Here is a 12,760-nt window from a genome sequence, read left to right on the forward strand (position 1 = left end):
GAACGAATTGTAACGCCAGCTCTTCATGTAAGTAATTGTGTCATCAATCGCGCTCTTTAAATACTGCAAACGTGCAAAGTCGTTCAATTATTTTGTATCTTCTATGTATATAAATTGTTTATTGCTTTTACATACAAAAACTGCACGATCTCCTACTTAACTTGTTGCCATCCCCCAGCGTGTTGTGCCGTGTTTGCTGCTGCTGCTGCTGCTGCTAGAGCAACCGGATCAACACCGACACTTCACTGCTTCTCCTGCTGCTGCTGCTATTGGTTGACTATACACAAAAAAAAAACCGCAAATTAAATGTATTTTAAAACACAGTATTGCAAAAAGAAAACAAAACAACACCTTCCCGCGTGGTTGTTGTTGTGCGGCGGGGAATGGTCGTCGTACACACGCGCGTGCCTTTTGATGCGTATATGCGTATTGCGTTTAGATTGCGCAAACGGAACTTACTATGCCTGGCGTACGTAATAGGAGAAAAATGTGTAAATCGTACTCCAAGTTCGATATTTTCGTGTGTGCGCGGTAGTGGCTGGGTGGTGGTAACTATCCGTTTTTGCCACCGGTAGAGAAAATGATCCGCTTTGCACAGATTTGTTGTGTGATTTTACTGAATTTTGTTGGTCTCTCTTTCTCTTCCAAGAATGAAAGCTGTATGTTGTGTGTCGGTGTGAGTTGTTATTGTCCTAATATTTTCTTCTTGCATTCGTTTCTGAACTTATTTTTTCCGTTCGGCCTCGTTCCGCGTGTGCATTGGGTGTAATAACTCGGCTGGGCGATATTGTACACAAAAAACACAGCTTTCTCTAACATCCTTTTCCCGTTATACCAGTTATATGCAGCGTTCAAATTATTGGCACAAAATATTCAACTTTTGTGACTAGGATTTCCCCTGCCTCTCTTTCCCTCTCTTTCTTACTCTCTTCTGCATATTTTCCTTTTTTTTTTAAATCGACGCTTTTCCTCTTATATCTCTCACTGTCCTCTTCTCAAATAAACAAACGCGCACGGGTGCCATCAGCTATACTTGTTATATGAGATTTTTCCAAAATTATGCATCTATCCCATCTCACTCCATCATTCACTTCAATAAAATCCCCCCCATTATACCCCCCCCAATGCTATTTAACTGGTAGACATTATGTACAAAACGTGCTCGCGAGAGTACGTCGATTACTACTACTACTATTACTACTACTGCTGCTGCTGCTGCTATTACTACTCTACAGCTGTGCTACAGACACATGGAGCTGTGGCGTCTGTGGCCCGCTCCTCGATTACCGATCGATGGAAGTAGTAGTGGTTGCAGGGCTGCCACTATCCTCGCTTCGGCCAGCAGGAGCTGCTGCCATTTTCTCCGTAGTTCCTTCGATTGAGGAGGTATCACTGCCAGCAGAAGAAGCGGCGGTAGTAGTGGTGGTGGTGGTAGTAGTGGTAGTACTCGTGCCGGTACTATCAGCAGCGTCCGCTGGTGACGTCGCATCAATGCCAACCGTTACGGAGGTGGTAACGCGTTCGAACATTAGATCATTCCCGACGGTGTTGCGTATCCAGGTGGAAATGTTTGAGGTAATCGAATTGTAGATGGCCGGATGCGGTCGCTTGCCACAGTTGCCGTGGTAGCTCAGTATGCCTTCCAGCTGCCACTGGCCGGACCCGTCCAGGTAGCACATCAGTGGAGCACCCTCATCGTTCTGTGTGTGTGTAGTGGGAAACGAATTTGGTAAGAACATTGCCGCTGGTGGTTGGTGGTTGGCATGCGCAAAAACCATAAGCGAAAATACTTACGTAGCAGGTCGTTTTGTTGCTGTTGAGGAACCCGGCACAGATCGCATTCTCCGGCAGTACGCCGTTGTAGTGGATGGAGGAGTTGCATCGTTCCGTTGGGACCGTCGGTACGGGCAGATACTTGAGGTACTGCTCCGTCGTGGCCGTATTCTCGAGATCGGATCCCCAGCCGGCCGTTAGGCAGAGCTGCTCCGAATCGATGCTGGCCGCCTCCGCCAAACACACGCTGCCCACCATATCGTTCAGCTTGAGCGGGGCGGACAGTTCCAGCAGTGCGACGTCGCCTGTGTACATGAACTGCTTGTACTTGGACTGCAAAGGAGGAGAAGGAGGAGACCGGAGACGTTAGAAGAGAAGGGTGGAAAATTGGAACTGCGTGATTTCTCCTTACCTGTGGATAAGGCACAACACGCTTCACGTCCACAATCTGGTAGGAAGCGTCCGCGGCAGCAGCGGCCGTATCTTCAAGCGAGGCATTAAACAGCGCACTGCCAGCAAACAGCTTCCAGCTCATATCACCCACGTTCCGGTTGTTGACGAACTCCGTCTTGCCCATGATGCAGGTGTAGCTGGCCAGCGCCCACCGTGGAGAAACTGTGTGTGTGTGAAGGTGGAAAAAGAAGAAGATGGTACTGAACACTCTGTGGGGCACAGTGAGGGCAGTGAGGAGAGACCCCCGACCGGAACACTTACCGATGCTGGCGGTACACTTGATGGCGGCATTGTTGCTGAACGCTAGCGCCAGGCTGGGCCACTGGTTCGGATCCGAGGCGACACCGCCCGCGATACGCTGCTCCAGCGTGGGCTGAATGCGCTCCCGACCACAACCTGCAAAACAAAGGTAAGAAAGGTCCGATTTAGTAACACATACAGGGTTTTCCAGGAGTTCTCATAGCTGTGGGACACTTTATTGACTCTCTCTTAAATGAAATGAACTTATTGTAATGAAAATTGGACTCTCTAGCACCCTTGTTAGACAAATCCAGAATTTCCAACGAGCATGTCGCAAAAAGGGTGCCATAGAGTTCAATTTCCAACATATGAAGTTCACTTCCATAGGAAAGAATCTGGGAAGTGTCCCACAACTATGAGATCCCCTGGAAAACCCTGTAAAACAGGCAATTTCCACGCTCAGTAACACTTACGATATTCCTCACAGTACAGCTGTAAACCCTGGTTGCACTCCATCGAGTGGATCGGTTCAAACTCGAGCCGGTTCTTCTCCGTCACCCGGTACATACTGTCCACCAACGAACCATTGCCGCCGCCCACCTTCGTGAACAGGATCTTGCTAGCCCCGGCATACCCCAGCTCAGCACACACCATATCCGCCAGCGCCCCGTTCCATCCGTCCCCACAAACGGCCAGCGCTTCGGACGAGTTGCGCTTCACGCGCAACGCACCATCGCCCCGTTCCAGCTGATAGCAGTGCCACTCATCCGACCCGTCCGGGCACTGCGCATGCCCGTCGCAAACGTACGCACCCACCACACAGCCCCCAGTGTGGCACTTGAAGCTGTCCAGCGGGCAATCGCACAACCGCTCATCCTCACCGTCGCTACAATCGATCGCACCGTCGCAGCGCCACGCCTCCGGTATGCATTTGCGCTGCCCGGCACAGAAGTACTCATCGTTGGTGCACGTGTCCGGGCAGTTGCTCTCGTCGAACCCGTTCGCACACTGCTCCAGCCCGTCACACTTCCACAGCGCCGGCAGGCACGGCCCATTGCCGGTGGCCGGATTGCACGACAGCTCGTCAAAGTTGCAGCGCCACTCGCTGCAGCCCTGCTCGTCCGACCCGTCGTGACAGTGGGCAATGCCGTCGCACACGTGCTGCCGGGCAAGGCACACACCATCCTGGCACTGGAAGTGGCCCGGGCAGCCGAGCCGCTCGCAGTCCTGCTCGTCCGAGTTGTCCGAACAGTGCGACACGGAGTCGCACCGTTCCGCCTTCTGTATGCACGAGCTGCCGTCCTTGATCGAGGTGCCGTTGATGCACTCGAACTGCCCGACCGCACACTTGGTGAACATGGTGCTGGCACGCTCGAGCAGCAGTGTTTCCATGCGGGTGTCTTCGGTAGCAGGCGGAGTGCTGCTACTGCTGCTGCTCGCTGCTGCTGTTGCCGGCACAGGTTCGCTAGCCGTTTCGTTCTCCTCAGAAAAGCGCGTTCCGATTAACGACGTTCCATTTGATCGCTCTGATCTAATCAAATGAAACGTCGTTTCGTCTAAAAAATGACCGGTCGTCGTGGTTGGGATGAGGGTGGCAGAGGATTCGGTCGAGGAGGCCGGCGATCCAGACTCCACGGTGAGCCGCTCGGTGGTGGTGGAGGCATCTTTCTTCCAGTTCAGCGGTATGACGCGCAGATCGTTGTCCAGTAGGTTGTTATCGTCGGCGAGATCGTTCTCCTTCAGGCTGATCAGATCTTTCTCGATCGCGGTAATGGGGTCCAGGGCTTCTGTTACCACCGAGGGAGGCGGATTGGTAGCAGCTGCTGGCGTGGTGCTGGTGCTGGCTGCTGGCGTCGTCGTGGTCGTCGTAGTTGTGGTGGTGGTGGTGGTGGTGGTTGTCGACGACGATGTACTACTGCTGTTGGGAGTAGTTTCATCGGCTTCGTTTTGCAGCTTCTCACCCGCATCGATCGCCTTCAGCAGTGTGGTTTGCTCCTCTTCAGGAGTGGTCATTGCGAGTTGGTCCGCATCCCCGTTAGTGGTTGTTTGCATCACCATCTCCGTACTATCATCCATGTTGCTTGTTTCCGTCAGCATCGCTTCCGTCACACTGCCGACCAGCTGTTCCGTGGTGGAGGAAGATGCTGCCCCCGACGCTGTCTCAGCCATCGTAGAGTTCTCGCTAGCAGTAGTCGCACTCTTCGACGCCTCCTCCTTCGTCGTTCGTTGTTCCATCATGGTCGTTGGCTCTTCCATCTCTCGCTCCGTACTGGTGGCCACCATCTCTTCACCGCTGCTCGTCGTCTGCTCGACGATGTTCTTCGAGCTGGCGACCGACAGCAGCTCCTCGAGCGACTCCGTAGTGACCGGCACCGGGCTACGGATCGTCGTCGTAATGTAGATCGTCTCGGTGACGTGCGCATTCAGCTGCTTCTTGTAGTCGGTCCGATCGCCGTCCTTCGCCAGCGGCACCACCTCCAGGTACTGGGGCTGCGTCTCGATCTCGTAGCCCTCGTGCCGATCCAACCCTTCGTGCAGTATCTTCACCAGGCTTGCGTTGTTTTCCGTCTCCGGCAGGAACGGGGACTCATTGTGGCCGGCCAGAATCGGTGCGGTTGTTTCCGCCTCCACTACCGTTTCCGTCACCGCGTACGAGCCAGCTCCAGGTGCGCTACGTGCGCTCGAGCTTTCGATCGACGGTAGGAAGGGGTTCGTTTCGTCCTGTACCTCCGAATCGCGCCCGAACGCTTCCGTCGAGGTGGCGAAACTGGTCGACGAGCGCCACTGTTCGAGGGAGATCGGGCTGGACGTAGCGTACACGGTGTTGTCGGCCGTATCGTTCGAGGACAGCGAACGTCCCTCGAATCCGTTCACCACCGTGGTGGAGGAAGATCCGGCCGGAGTCGCCGGAGTGGTCGGTTTCGGTGGAACGAAGAAGCTAGACGTGGATGGCATCGGAGTGTCGTCGACGATCGTTTCGGTGACGGGTGCGGGTGTATCATCCTTTCCGCTCTGTTCCGTTACCGTTACGATGACGTTCGGCGTGGAGCTTTCGATGGTGCTTGAGTGTTTGAGCATTGATTCTTGGTCCACAAACATAAAGTCGGGCAGTTGCGAATCATCATCCGTCGTTGAGGGGACCAAAGGCGAGGTGGACGAACGTTGACCGTGGGTGGTTGTTGTGGTTGGGATGGTTGTTTCACGCTCAGTGGTGGATACAATCACTTGTTGCAGTAGTTTACCGGTGGACGACTCGGTCGATTTGTGGTCGGCGTCGATACTGGAGGAAGGTTCTGGTTCGCTAGTAGGTTCTGGTTCACTTGCGGGTTCAGGCTCGCTCGTAGGTTCGGGTTCGCTCGATGGTTCGGGTTCACTCGCGGGTTCAGGTTCACTTGCTGGCTCCGGTTCGCTGGATGGTTCGGGTTCACTAGTCGGTTCGGGTTCGCTGGAAGGTTCCGGTTCGCTCGTGGGTTCCGGTTCGCTCGCAGGTTCCGGTTCACTCGCAGGTTCGGGCTCTGAGGTCGGTTCCGGTTCACTTTTAGGCTCAGTTTCCGAGGTAGTCGCTTCAGTAGATATGATCAACTTGGCGGAATGATCACTAGTCGATGCTTTCGTGTACGTATCTGAGCTACTTGATTCCGGTTCCGAGGCAGGTTCAGGTTCGGGTTCGCTCTTCGGTTCCGGTTCCGGTTCCACGGTTGCTTCTGGCTCACTAGCTGGTTCGGCCTCACTAGCAGGTTCGGGTTCACTAGCAGGTTCGGGTTCGCTAGCGGGTTCGGGTTCACTTGCGGGTTCTGGTTCACTAGCAGGTTCGGGCTCACTAGTAGGTTCGGGCTCAGTCTTAGGTTCTGGTTCACTAGCAGGTTCCGGTTCACTAGCAGGTTCAGGTTCACTAGCAGGTTCGGGCTCACTAGCAGGTTCAGGTTCACTAGAAGGTTCCGGTTCACTAGCAGGCTCAGGTTCACTAGCAGGTTCAGGTTCACTAGCAGGTTCAGGTTCACTGGCAGGTTCTGGTTCACTTGCTGGCTCTGGCTCACTTGAAGGTTCCGGTTCGCTTGCAGGTTCCGGTTCGCTCGCAGGTTCCGGTTCGCTCGCCGGTTCCGGTTCACTCGCCGGTTCCGGTTCACTCGCCGGTTCCGGTTCACTCTTTGGTTCCTCGTGTGTCTCCTCAACGCCATTAATCGCTGGGACGGGCGTGTAGCACGTGCGTCCATCTTCATCATTCAACAGCATTCCCTTCGGACAGGTGCACATGAAATCACCAATCTTTGGATCGAACGTACAGCCATACTCGCAGCTGCAAAGAAGCAAGGAAAAAAAACAGAAAAAAACAATTCCATTACCAGACCGTTTACAATGCCGCACCAGCACATTGCTTCGTTACTTACTTCTTGCCCGAGCTTCTCATGACGCAAACGTCCGGCAATCGCGCCACACGGATCGTGTTCGTCGGCACGATGTACGTGGACAGATAGTTGCCGTTCTGCTGCAAGAAGTTGTTCAGCCGGTGCTTCATCGTGTCCTCGGACATCTGCATCGTGTTCGGTTCCCAGCTGACACGGTAGTCCACCACCACCGATCCGGGCCTATGCGCGCGAAAAAACAAATAAAGGTGACACAAAAGGTTAGAGGCGAATGGTGTGTAAACAGCGCCACAGCACTTACTTCATGTTGAGAATCTTGACATAGATCGGTCCCCGGGCGTCCGGTGTGCTGAGCGTATCCTTCAGCTCTTCCTCCAGCTCCATCGCGAGCGCCCTGTAGGCGGAGCTGTTCGGGTTGCGGTAGTCGTCCAAAAACTCCACATTGGCGAGCGTAATCTGTCCCTCGAGCGTGTTCGGCACGTACACGGTGCTTTCCTCGGTCGCGGGCGGAACGGGCGGTAGGGTCGAGGAGCTCGGGGAGGGCGAAGGAGTCGTTGGATATTCGCTGCTAGTGCTGGTCGTTGAGGCGGTGGTGGTTCCATTTCCTGTTCGCGTTTTGCCGCCACCGAATACACCGGCCGACGCTACCTTGTCGCCGAACTGGCGCGACTCGACGGGGGTTGGACTGTCGTTGAAGATCACGCCGGAACCGGCCAGGATGGCGACCACGATGACGGCCAGCAGGACGGCCAGCCCGAGCAACCAGAAGGGCCAGTTTTTGCGCTTCTTCTCGCGCTTGTCCTTTGTGACGTAGAGTTTTTCACCCCTGGGAAGCGAGTGTAAAGTGGCCAAGATTGGACGAGTTAGAATTTGTTGACTGCAGCACGTGAAGGTGATTGGTATGTACAGATAAACAGTATTTACAACAGATTGGACCATCCCAAAAACAAAGCAACCATGTATGGGGGGGTTGGGGGCAATGGCGTGGCGAGTATTGTGTTCTCAGCAACAAACAGAGTAGGCCGTGTACTGCAAGCAGCCACAGCTAGTTTAGCGGATTAGAAGAGTTTGCCACCGTAACCACGTGATGCGTTTCAGTCTGTGCTTGTGTCTGTACCAGTAAGTGTGTGTGTGTGTCCGAATATTGAAGAATTTCCCAGCACCATGTTGACGGTCATTCGCTGCTGTGTTAGATGAAGGATCGTATAGTCATTGTGCGAGGGATTCGGTTTAGTGACAGGTCCCCTGTTGAAGCTCCGTGTTCTTGGGTGCATGACGTTCTTTGAGGTTCGTTGTCAGTTGCGCGCTCAGCTCTCCAAGTGAAGAGAGGACAGTTTATTTTTCATGGTGAGCAATAGTATTTACAAGTACAGGGTTTTCCAGGGGTTCTCATAGTTATGGGACACTTCCTTGACTTTTTCTTACTGGAAATGAGCTTCATATGAAGGAAATGGGACTCTATGGCACCCTTTTTGGACAGGCTCCTTCAAAATTCCTATTGGATTTGTCCAACAATGGTGCTATAAAGTCCAATTCCCATTACTTTAAGTTCATTTCACGTAAGAAGGAGTCAATAAAGTGCTCCATAGCTATGAGAACTCCTGGAAAACCCTGTAAGAGGAGAGATTAATAAACCCCCGCTAACTTCCATCCTGTTTTGCCTACTTTCATGTACAGTGCGCAGTGTAAAGAAGACCGTAAACGAGGAACAGACACGCGGAACCAAAGCAAACGGCTACCACAGATGTGCAGATTACCACCAAGCGGAACTAAAGCGATGTACGAACAACCCAAGAAAGGTTGTGAGCCCGTGTACCGGATGTTGACGACTTTGGGCTGCTTAATGATTGTGTGATGATGACGTTTGTCGGGTGCCAAGGATTATTCGAATGCCGCCGTGAGTATGTATGTGTGTGTGTTTGTGATAGTGACAGGGGGGGAAAGTCAGCGGGAAATGGGGTGCAGGTACCTCGTGATTTTGGTCCACTGTTTATAGTCCATCGTTCCGGGGGCGGGCTCATTAACCGAGTGCCCGGTGTAGTCGACACCGCGGACGCCCTGACGTCCGTACACGGGATGGCCGACGCCGTGGCGTGACTTTTGGAAGGAGACACTACCGCACGCCGTGGTAATATTGTGTATGGGCGAAGCCAGCATTTGCAGCAGTGGGTGGAGGTTTGGTGACGAAACCCACCCCGTACCAATGTACGTAACACGTACGAGCCCCCAAAATGGCCCAAGGGTAACACACAGGAAACACACACACAAAAAGTAGAGCGAAAGGAGCAAATGAAGAACACAGTAAAAGAGAGAGATAGAGTGAGATTGGAAATGGTGAAAGAAAAAAACACACATAAACAAACACACACACACACACGAACGGAAATGCAAAAGAAAAACAGTGTGCAGTGGGTGAGGAAAAGGATATTAGGGGTGAGAAGAAAAAAAGAAGGGTGAAAGTGGGAAATGGTAAAGGAATGTGTTACTGTTGATAATTAGCCAGCAGTGGACCAGGTTCTGTTTTGTTTTTTGGTTTTTGTAGCAAATGAAACCGAAACACGCGCGCCATATTAGACGGGGGATTAATTTGGATTAAAACAAAACCAAAAAAAGACTTGGTACAAGGGGATGATTGAGCAACACAGGAGGGAAAACAACACGCGCAAGCATCGGTCTGAGAGCAGCGGTCCCGGCCACCGGCGTGGTCCACTTACCTCATAAACTTCCGGTGCTCGTTTACCGGCACAAAGTACTCGTCGTACGGATCGCCCAGATCGACCTCGGTATCCTTCTTGGCCGGCAGGGCGCCCGCGCCACCGTTCGTCCCATTCTGATGGTGCCCGTTCGTTGCCGGCGGCTTCGAGGACATGTTGAGCAGCTCCAGGTTGACGGCTTCGGCCAGCGGCTTCTCGCCCACCGTCTTCCCGTTGACCGACACGACGCCGAGCGACTTTTCGTCCTTCCCGTGGCCGAACGAGCTGAGCGGACGCTTGTCCTGCTCGAGCTCGAACGCGGGATTGTCCAGGCCGTTGGATTTGGCGGAACTGGGCGAACCGCTGCCGCCGCCGCCGCCGCTACGGTTCAGCACCGGTGCGTACTCGTTGGTGGTTTCGGCGTCCGGGCCGGCGGCCCCCATCGGTACCTCGATGTGGCGCGGCGAAGGCGTCGGAACGGCCGTACTGTTCGTGCGCGAGCTTTGATCTTCATCCCCGATCGAGAGGGAGATTTCGTTCTTGTAGGCGTAGGCACCACCATCGCCACCATTGCTCTGCTGGTGGTGGTGGTGATCGTTACTGGACGACCCGGTCTCGTCCATTTTGACGGCGTCGGCTAATGCGCCCTTCGAGCACACGAGCGCTTTTGTGGTTCACTTTTTCAACAGGGTGTTTCCGTCTAGCCGGAGTTTTGCTTGCTTACACTTCGGACACGTCCTACACACAGCTTCTGGCGGCGGTTCTGAGTGAGATAGAGAAAGAGAGAGAGAGAGAGAGGAGAAAAAAGCGATTAACAACAAAGTACATTCAAAGTTGGCAAAGGAAACCACACAGAAAGGGCGTAGAGAGAACCCACTAGATGGGATCACATACGTTCATATGACTCTTTTTTACTAACAGTACGTTTGCATATTCGGTCCACGAATCCTACGGCTGATGACGTCACCACACAAGCACACACACACAGCAACCCCTTTCGCTCGGTGGTCAACTCCAAGAAAGGTAGGCAGGCCCAAATTCGGTTTGGTGCAATTACTACGTGGCCTGCAGCACTGAGCGGCAAAGTAAAGAACCATACACACATACACACACACCCGTCCGTAGGTCCGGCTGTAGCACGGACAGTCTTTGCCCAGGCGTAGTCGCACCCAAAGCAACGACTTTTGCACACGCGTTTTGTTGTTGTTGTTGTATGCCACACGGACACTTCAACAAGGCGAATGACTCCTCGTGTGGCCTGTGCGCTGGCCTGCAATCGTGCGGCTCCACAGTACGCTCTGGGCTCTGGTTATGATCTGGTTTTCGACTCGATGATTTGTCTGGTCGTCTGGTGCCTGCGCCAGGTGGAGAAGGCGTGGGGGGCAATAAGTCGCGTGATTGTGTGCCGTCGTGCAGGGCGCTGTTGCTGTTGGTAAGCAACACCAACCAACCCAACAGACTGAGCTGTGTGTGTGAGAGGGCATGCTGTGGTTGTGCGGGAGTCGCCATCAGCAACAGAAGAAAGCAAGTGTTTCGTGGCGCACTGCATTTTCTTCTTTTTTTTGTTGCAAAACGAGAAGGGTATGGGGAGTGTGAAGTGGGGCGTCCTCCGTCCGAAAGGGACAACAAAAGGAAGCGCAGCTTGAGCGTGCAAGAAGAACCCCACGGGGTTGGCCAACGCTGTCCCGGGCGGCTAGCAACGCCGTTGCTGTTTGGTTGGAGTCCTTTCGGAGGGCAAAACAGGTTTCGTCTCGCTTTTGACGAAATATTGCTGCATTTGCCTGGCGTGGCCCCGTGGTAATGTTGCCCCCAACCTCGACATCCTCAAGCGATGGATATTTCACGATCCCCTACACACCTAAAGCACGTTTCGTTGCGGTTGTGTGTTTATTGCACGGCCGTGTTATTTGCGCTTCTTCCTTCAGCTGCCCTGGTGCGTGTGTCTCCTGTAGGGCTCTCTTCTCTCCGTGTGTGTTTGTGCGCGCAGTGAGGTGTAAACAGTGGGAAGAACACGTGGAAGAACACGCGAAGAGAGCACACCATGAATTCCAGAAAAGGGATCTACCGAGCCACCAGCGCTACCACAGCAGAGAGGGAAAGTCTTGGGCGTAGCTCTCTTTCTGCAAACAGGTTCTTTGTCTGCGGCTCGCGACCTGTGCACCCTCGGGGAGGGCGAGGGAGGAGCTTAAGGAAGAGTGTGTGTGAGAGAGATAGAGAGAGTAAAGGCAGAAGAAAAGCCCACCAAAAGGGATTGGCAGGTAGCGGCGCAAATAATCTCCCCCTGTGTGTCTCGGGGTCTGTGTATGCGTCAGCTCCCTCAAAAAAACAAAAAGGGGGTCGTCGGCAGGTCGTGTGAAAGGATGAAGCAAGAATATGAAGCCTTCGGTGTTTTGGAGGAGTGGGAGAGGGTGCCTTTTTTATTGTTGTTGTTGTTGTTGGTTGCTTTTGCGTGCCTCCACGAAACAAAATGAGCGGGAAATGAGGTTCCCAGGTTATACCCAGTTGGGACTGAAATTGGGGGCATTCCTGCAATGTAGCGAACCCCCTCCCGGGAGGATAAGGCTAGAAGAGAGGGCGTGCTTTCCTGCTTCCCGGAAAAGGACCTGCGCTGGGACCCAAATTTCAATTCGTTTCGTAATTTCGTTTATGCTCTCAGGGCGGCACTACAATTTATCAACTGGTTCAATCACAATATCCAAGCGCGATAAATGGAGCGTTTTGTGTGTTTTAGTTCGTTTTGCAGCACTGAGACTGTGGGTGAGGAATGTGTAGACATTGCGCGAAAATAAAACAACGCTTGGTGCGCCCTCGCTAAATTGCGCACCACTCTGTGTGTGTGTGTGTATTTGTGACTGGCTTTGGAGCATTGGAGGTACTCCGCGGGTGGTTTTGAAGGGGCACGGGCACCCTCAGGCCTGATGTGGATATACAGGGCTAAAAACTCGTTTACGGTATCTGATGCCTAGGTGCAGCGCTGTCGAGAAAGGAGGGAGTGGTGTGCGCACTCCAACATACACACACACACACACACACCCTCGGTGGCCAAATCGAGCCGACCTGCGGAATGCGGTCAGTAGTAAAATAGATCAGGAAATAATGGCGACACACAGCGCTAGGTTTGATTTCGTTCGGCTATCGAACAGCACCAGCAGCTGTGTTACGGTTCTGTGCATTCTGAAGGACAGAGCACAGAGTCCCACGTTTCGGGGGTGGACTTGGGGTTATGTTTTATGATTG

The 12,760-nt window shown here is 53.3% G+C and overlaps 1 protein-coding gene across 4 annotated transcripts in view; it reads right to left on the reverse strand.

Moving 5' to 3' along the window:
- Window positions 1-87: 87 nt before the first annotated feature.
- The window catches only part of LOC120897325 (mucin-5AC-like), a 38,732-nt gene continuing 26,059 nt past the window's right edge, over window positions 88-12,760 (reverse strand). For 3 of the 4 annotated variants that reach the window (XM_040302126.1, XM_040302127.1, XM_040302128.1), the window contains 9 exons: window positions 9,545-10,286; window positions 8,800-8,943; window positions 7,132-7,656; window positions 6,855-7,052; window positions 2,940-6,763; window positions 2,488-2,622; window positions 2,186-2,388; window positions 1,795-2,106; window positions 88-1,700 (listed from right to left, as the gene is read on the reverse strand). In XM_040302126.1, coding sequence (XP_040158060.1) covers window positions 1,284-1,700; window positions 1,795-2,106; window positions 2,186-2,388; window positions 2,488-2,622; window positions 2,940-6,763; window positions 6,855-7,052; window positions 7,132-7,656; window positions 8,800-8,943; window positions 9,545-10,146 — 6,360 coding nt within the window. In that variant the 5' untranslated portion in view covers window positions 10,147-10,286 and the 3' untranslated portion in view covers window positions 88-1,283. The remainder of the gene's footprint in view (window positions 1,701-1,794; window positions 2,107-2,185; window positions 2,389-2,487; window positions 2,623-2,939; window positions 6,764-6,854; window positions 7,053-7,131; window positions 7,657-8,799; window positions 8,944-9,544; window positions 10,287-12,760) is intronic. The other variant, XM_040302129.1, reaches the window with a different exon arrangement.

Source organism: Anopheles arabiensis, chromosome 2, assembly GCF_016920715.1.
Source record: "Anopheles arabiensis isolate DONGOLA chromosome 2, AaraD3, whole genome shotgun sequence".
Lineage (NCBI taxonomy): Eukaryota > Metazoa > Arthropoda > Insecta > Diptera > Culicidae > Anopheles > Anopheles arabiensis.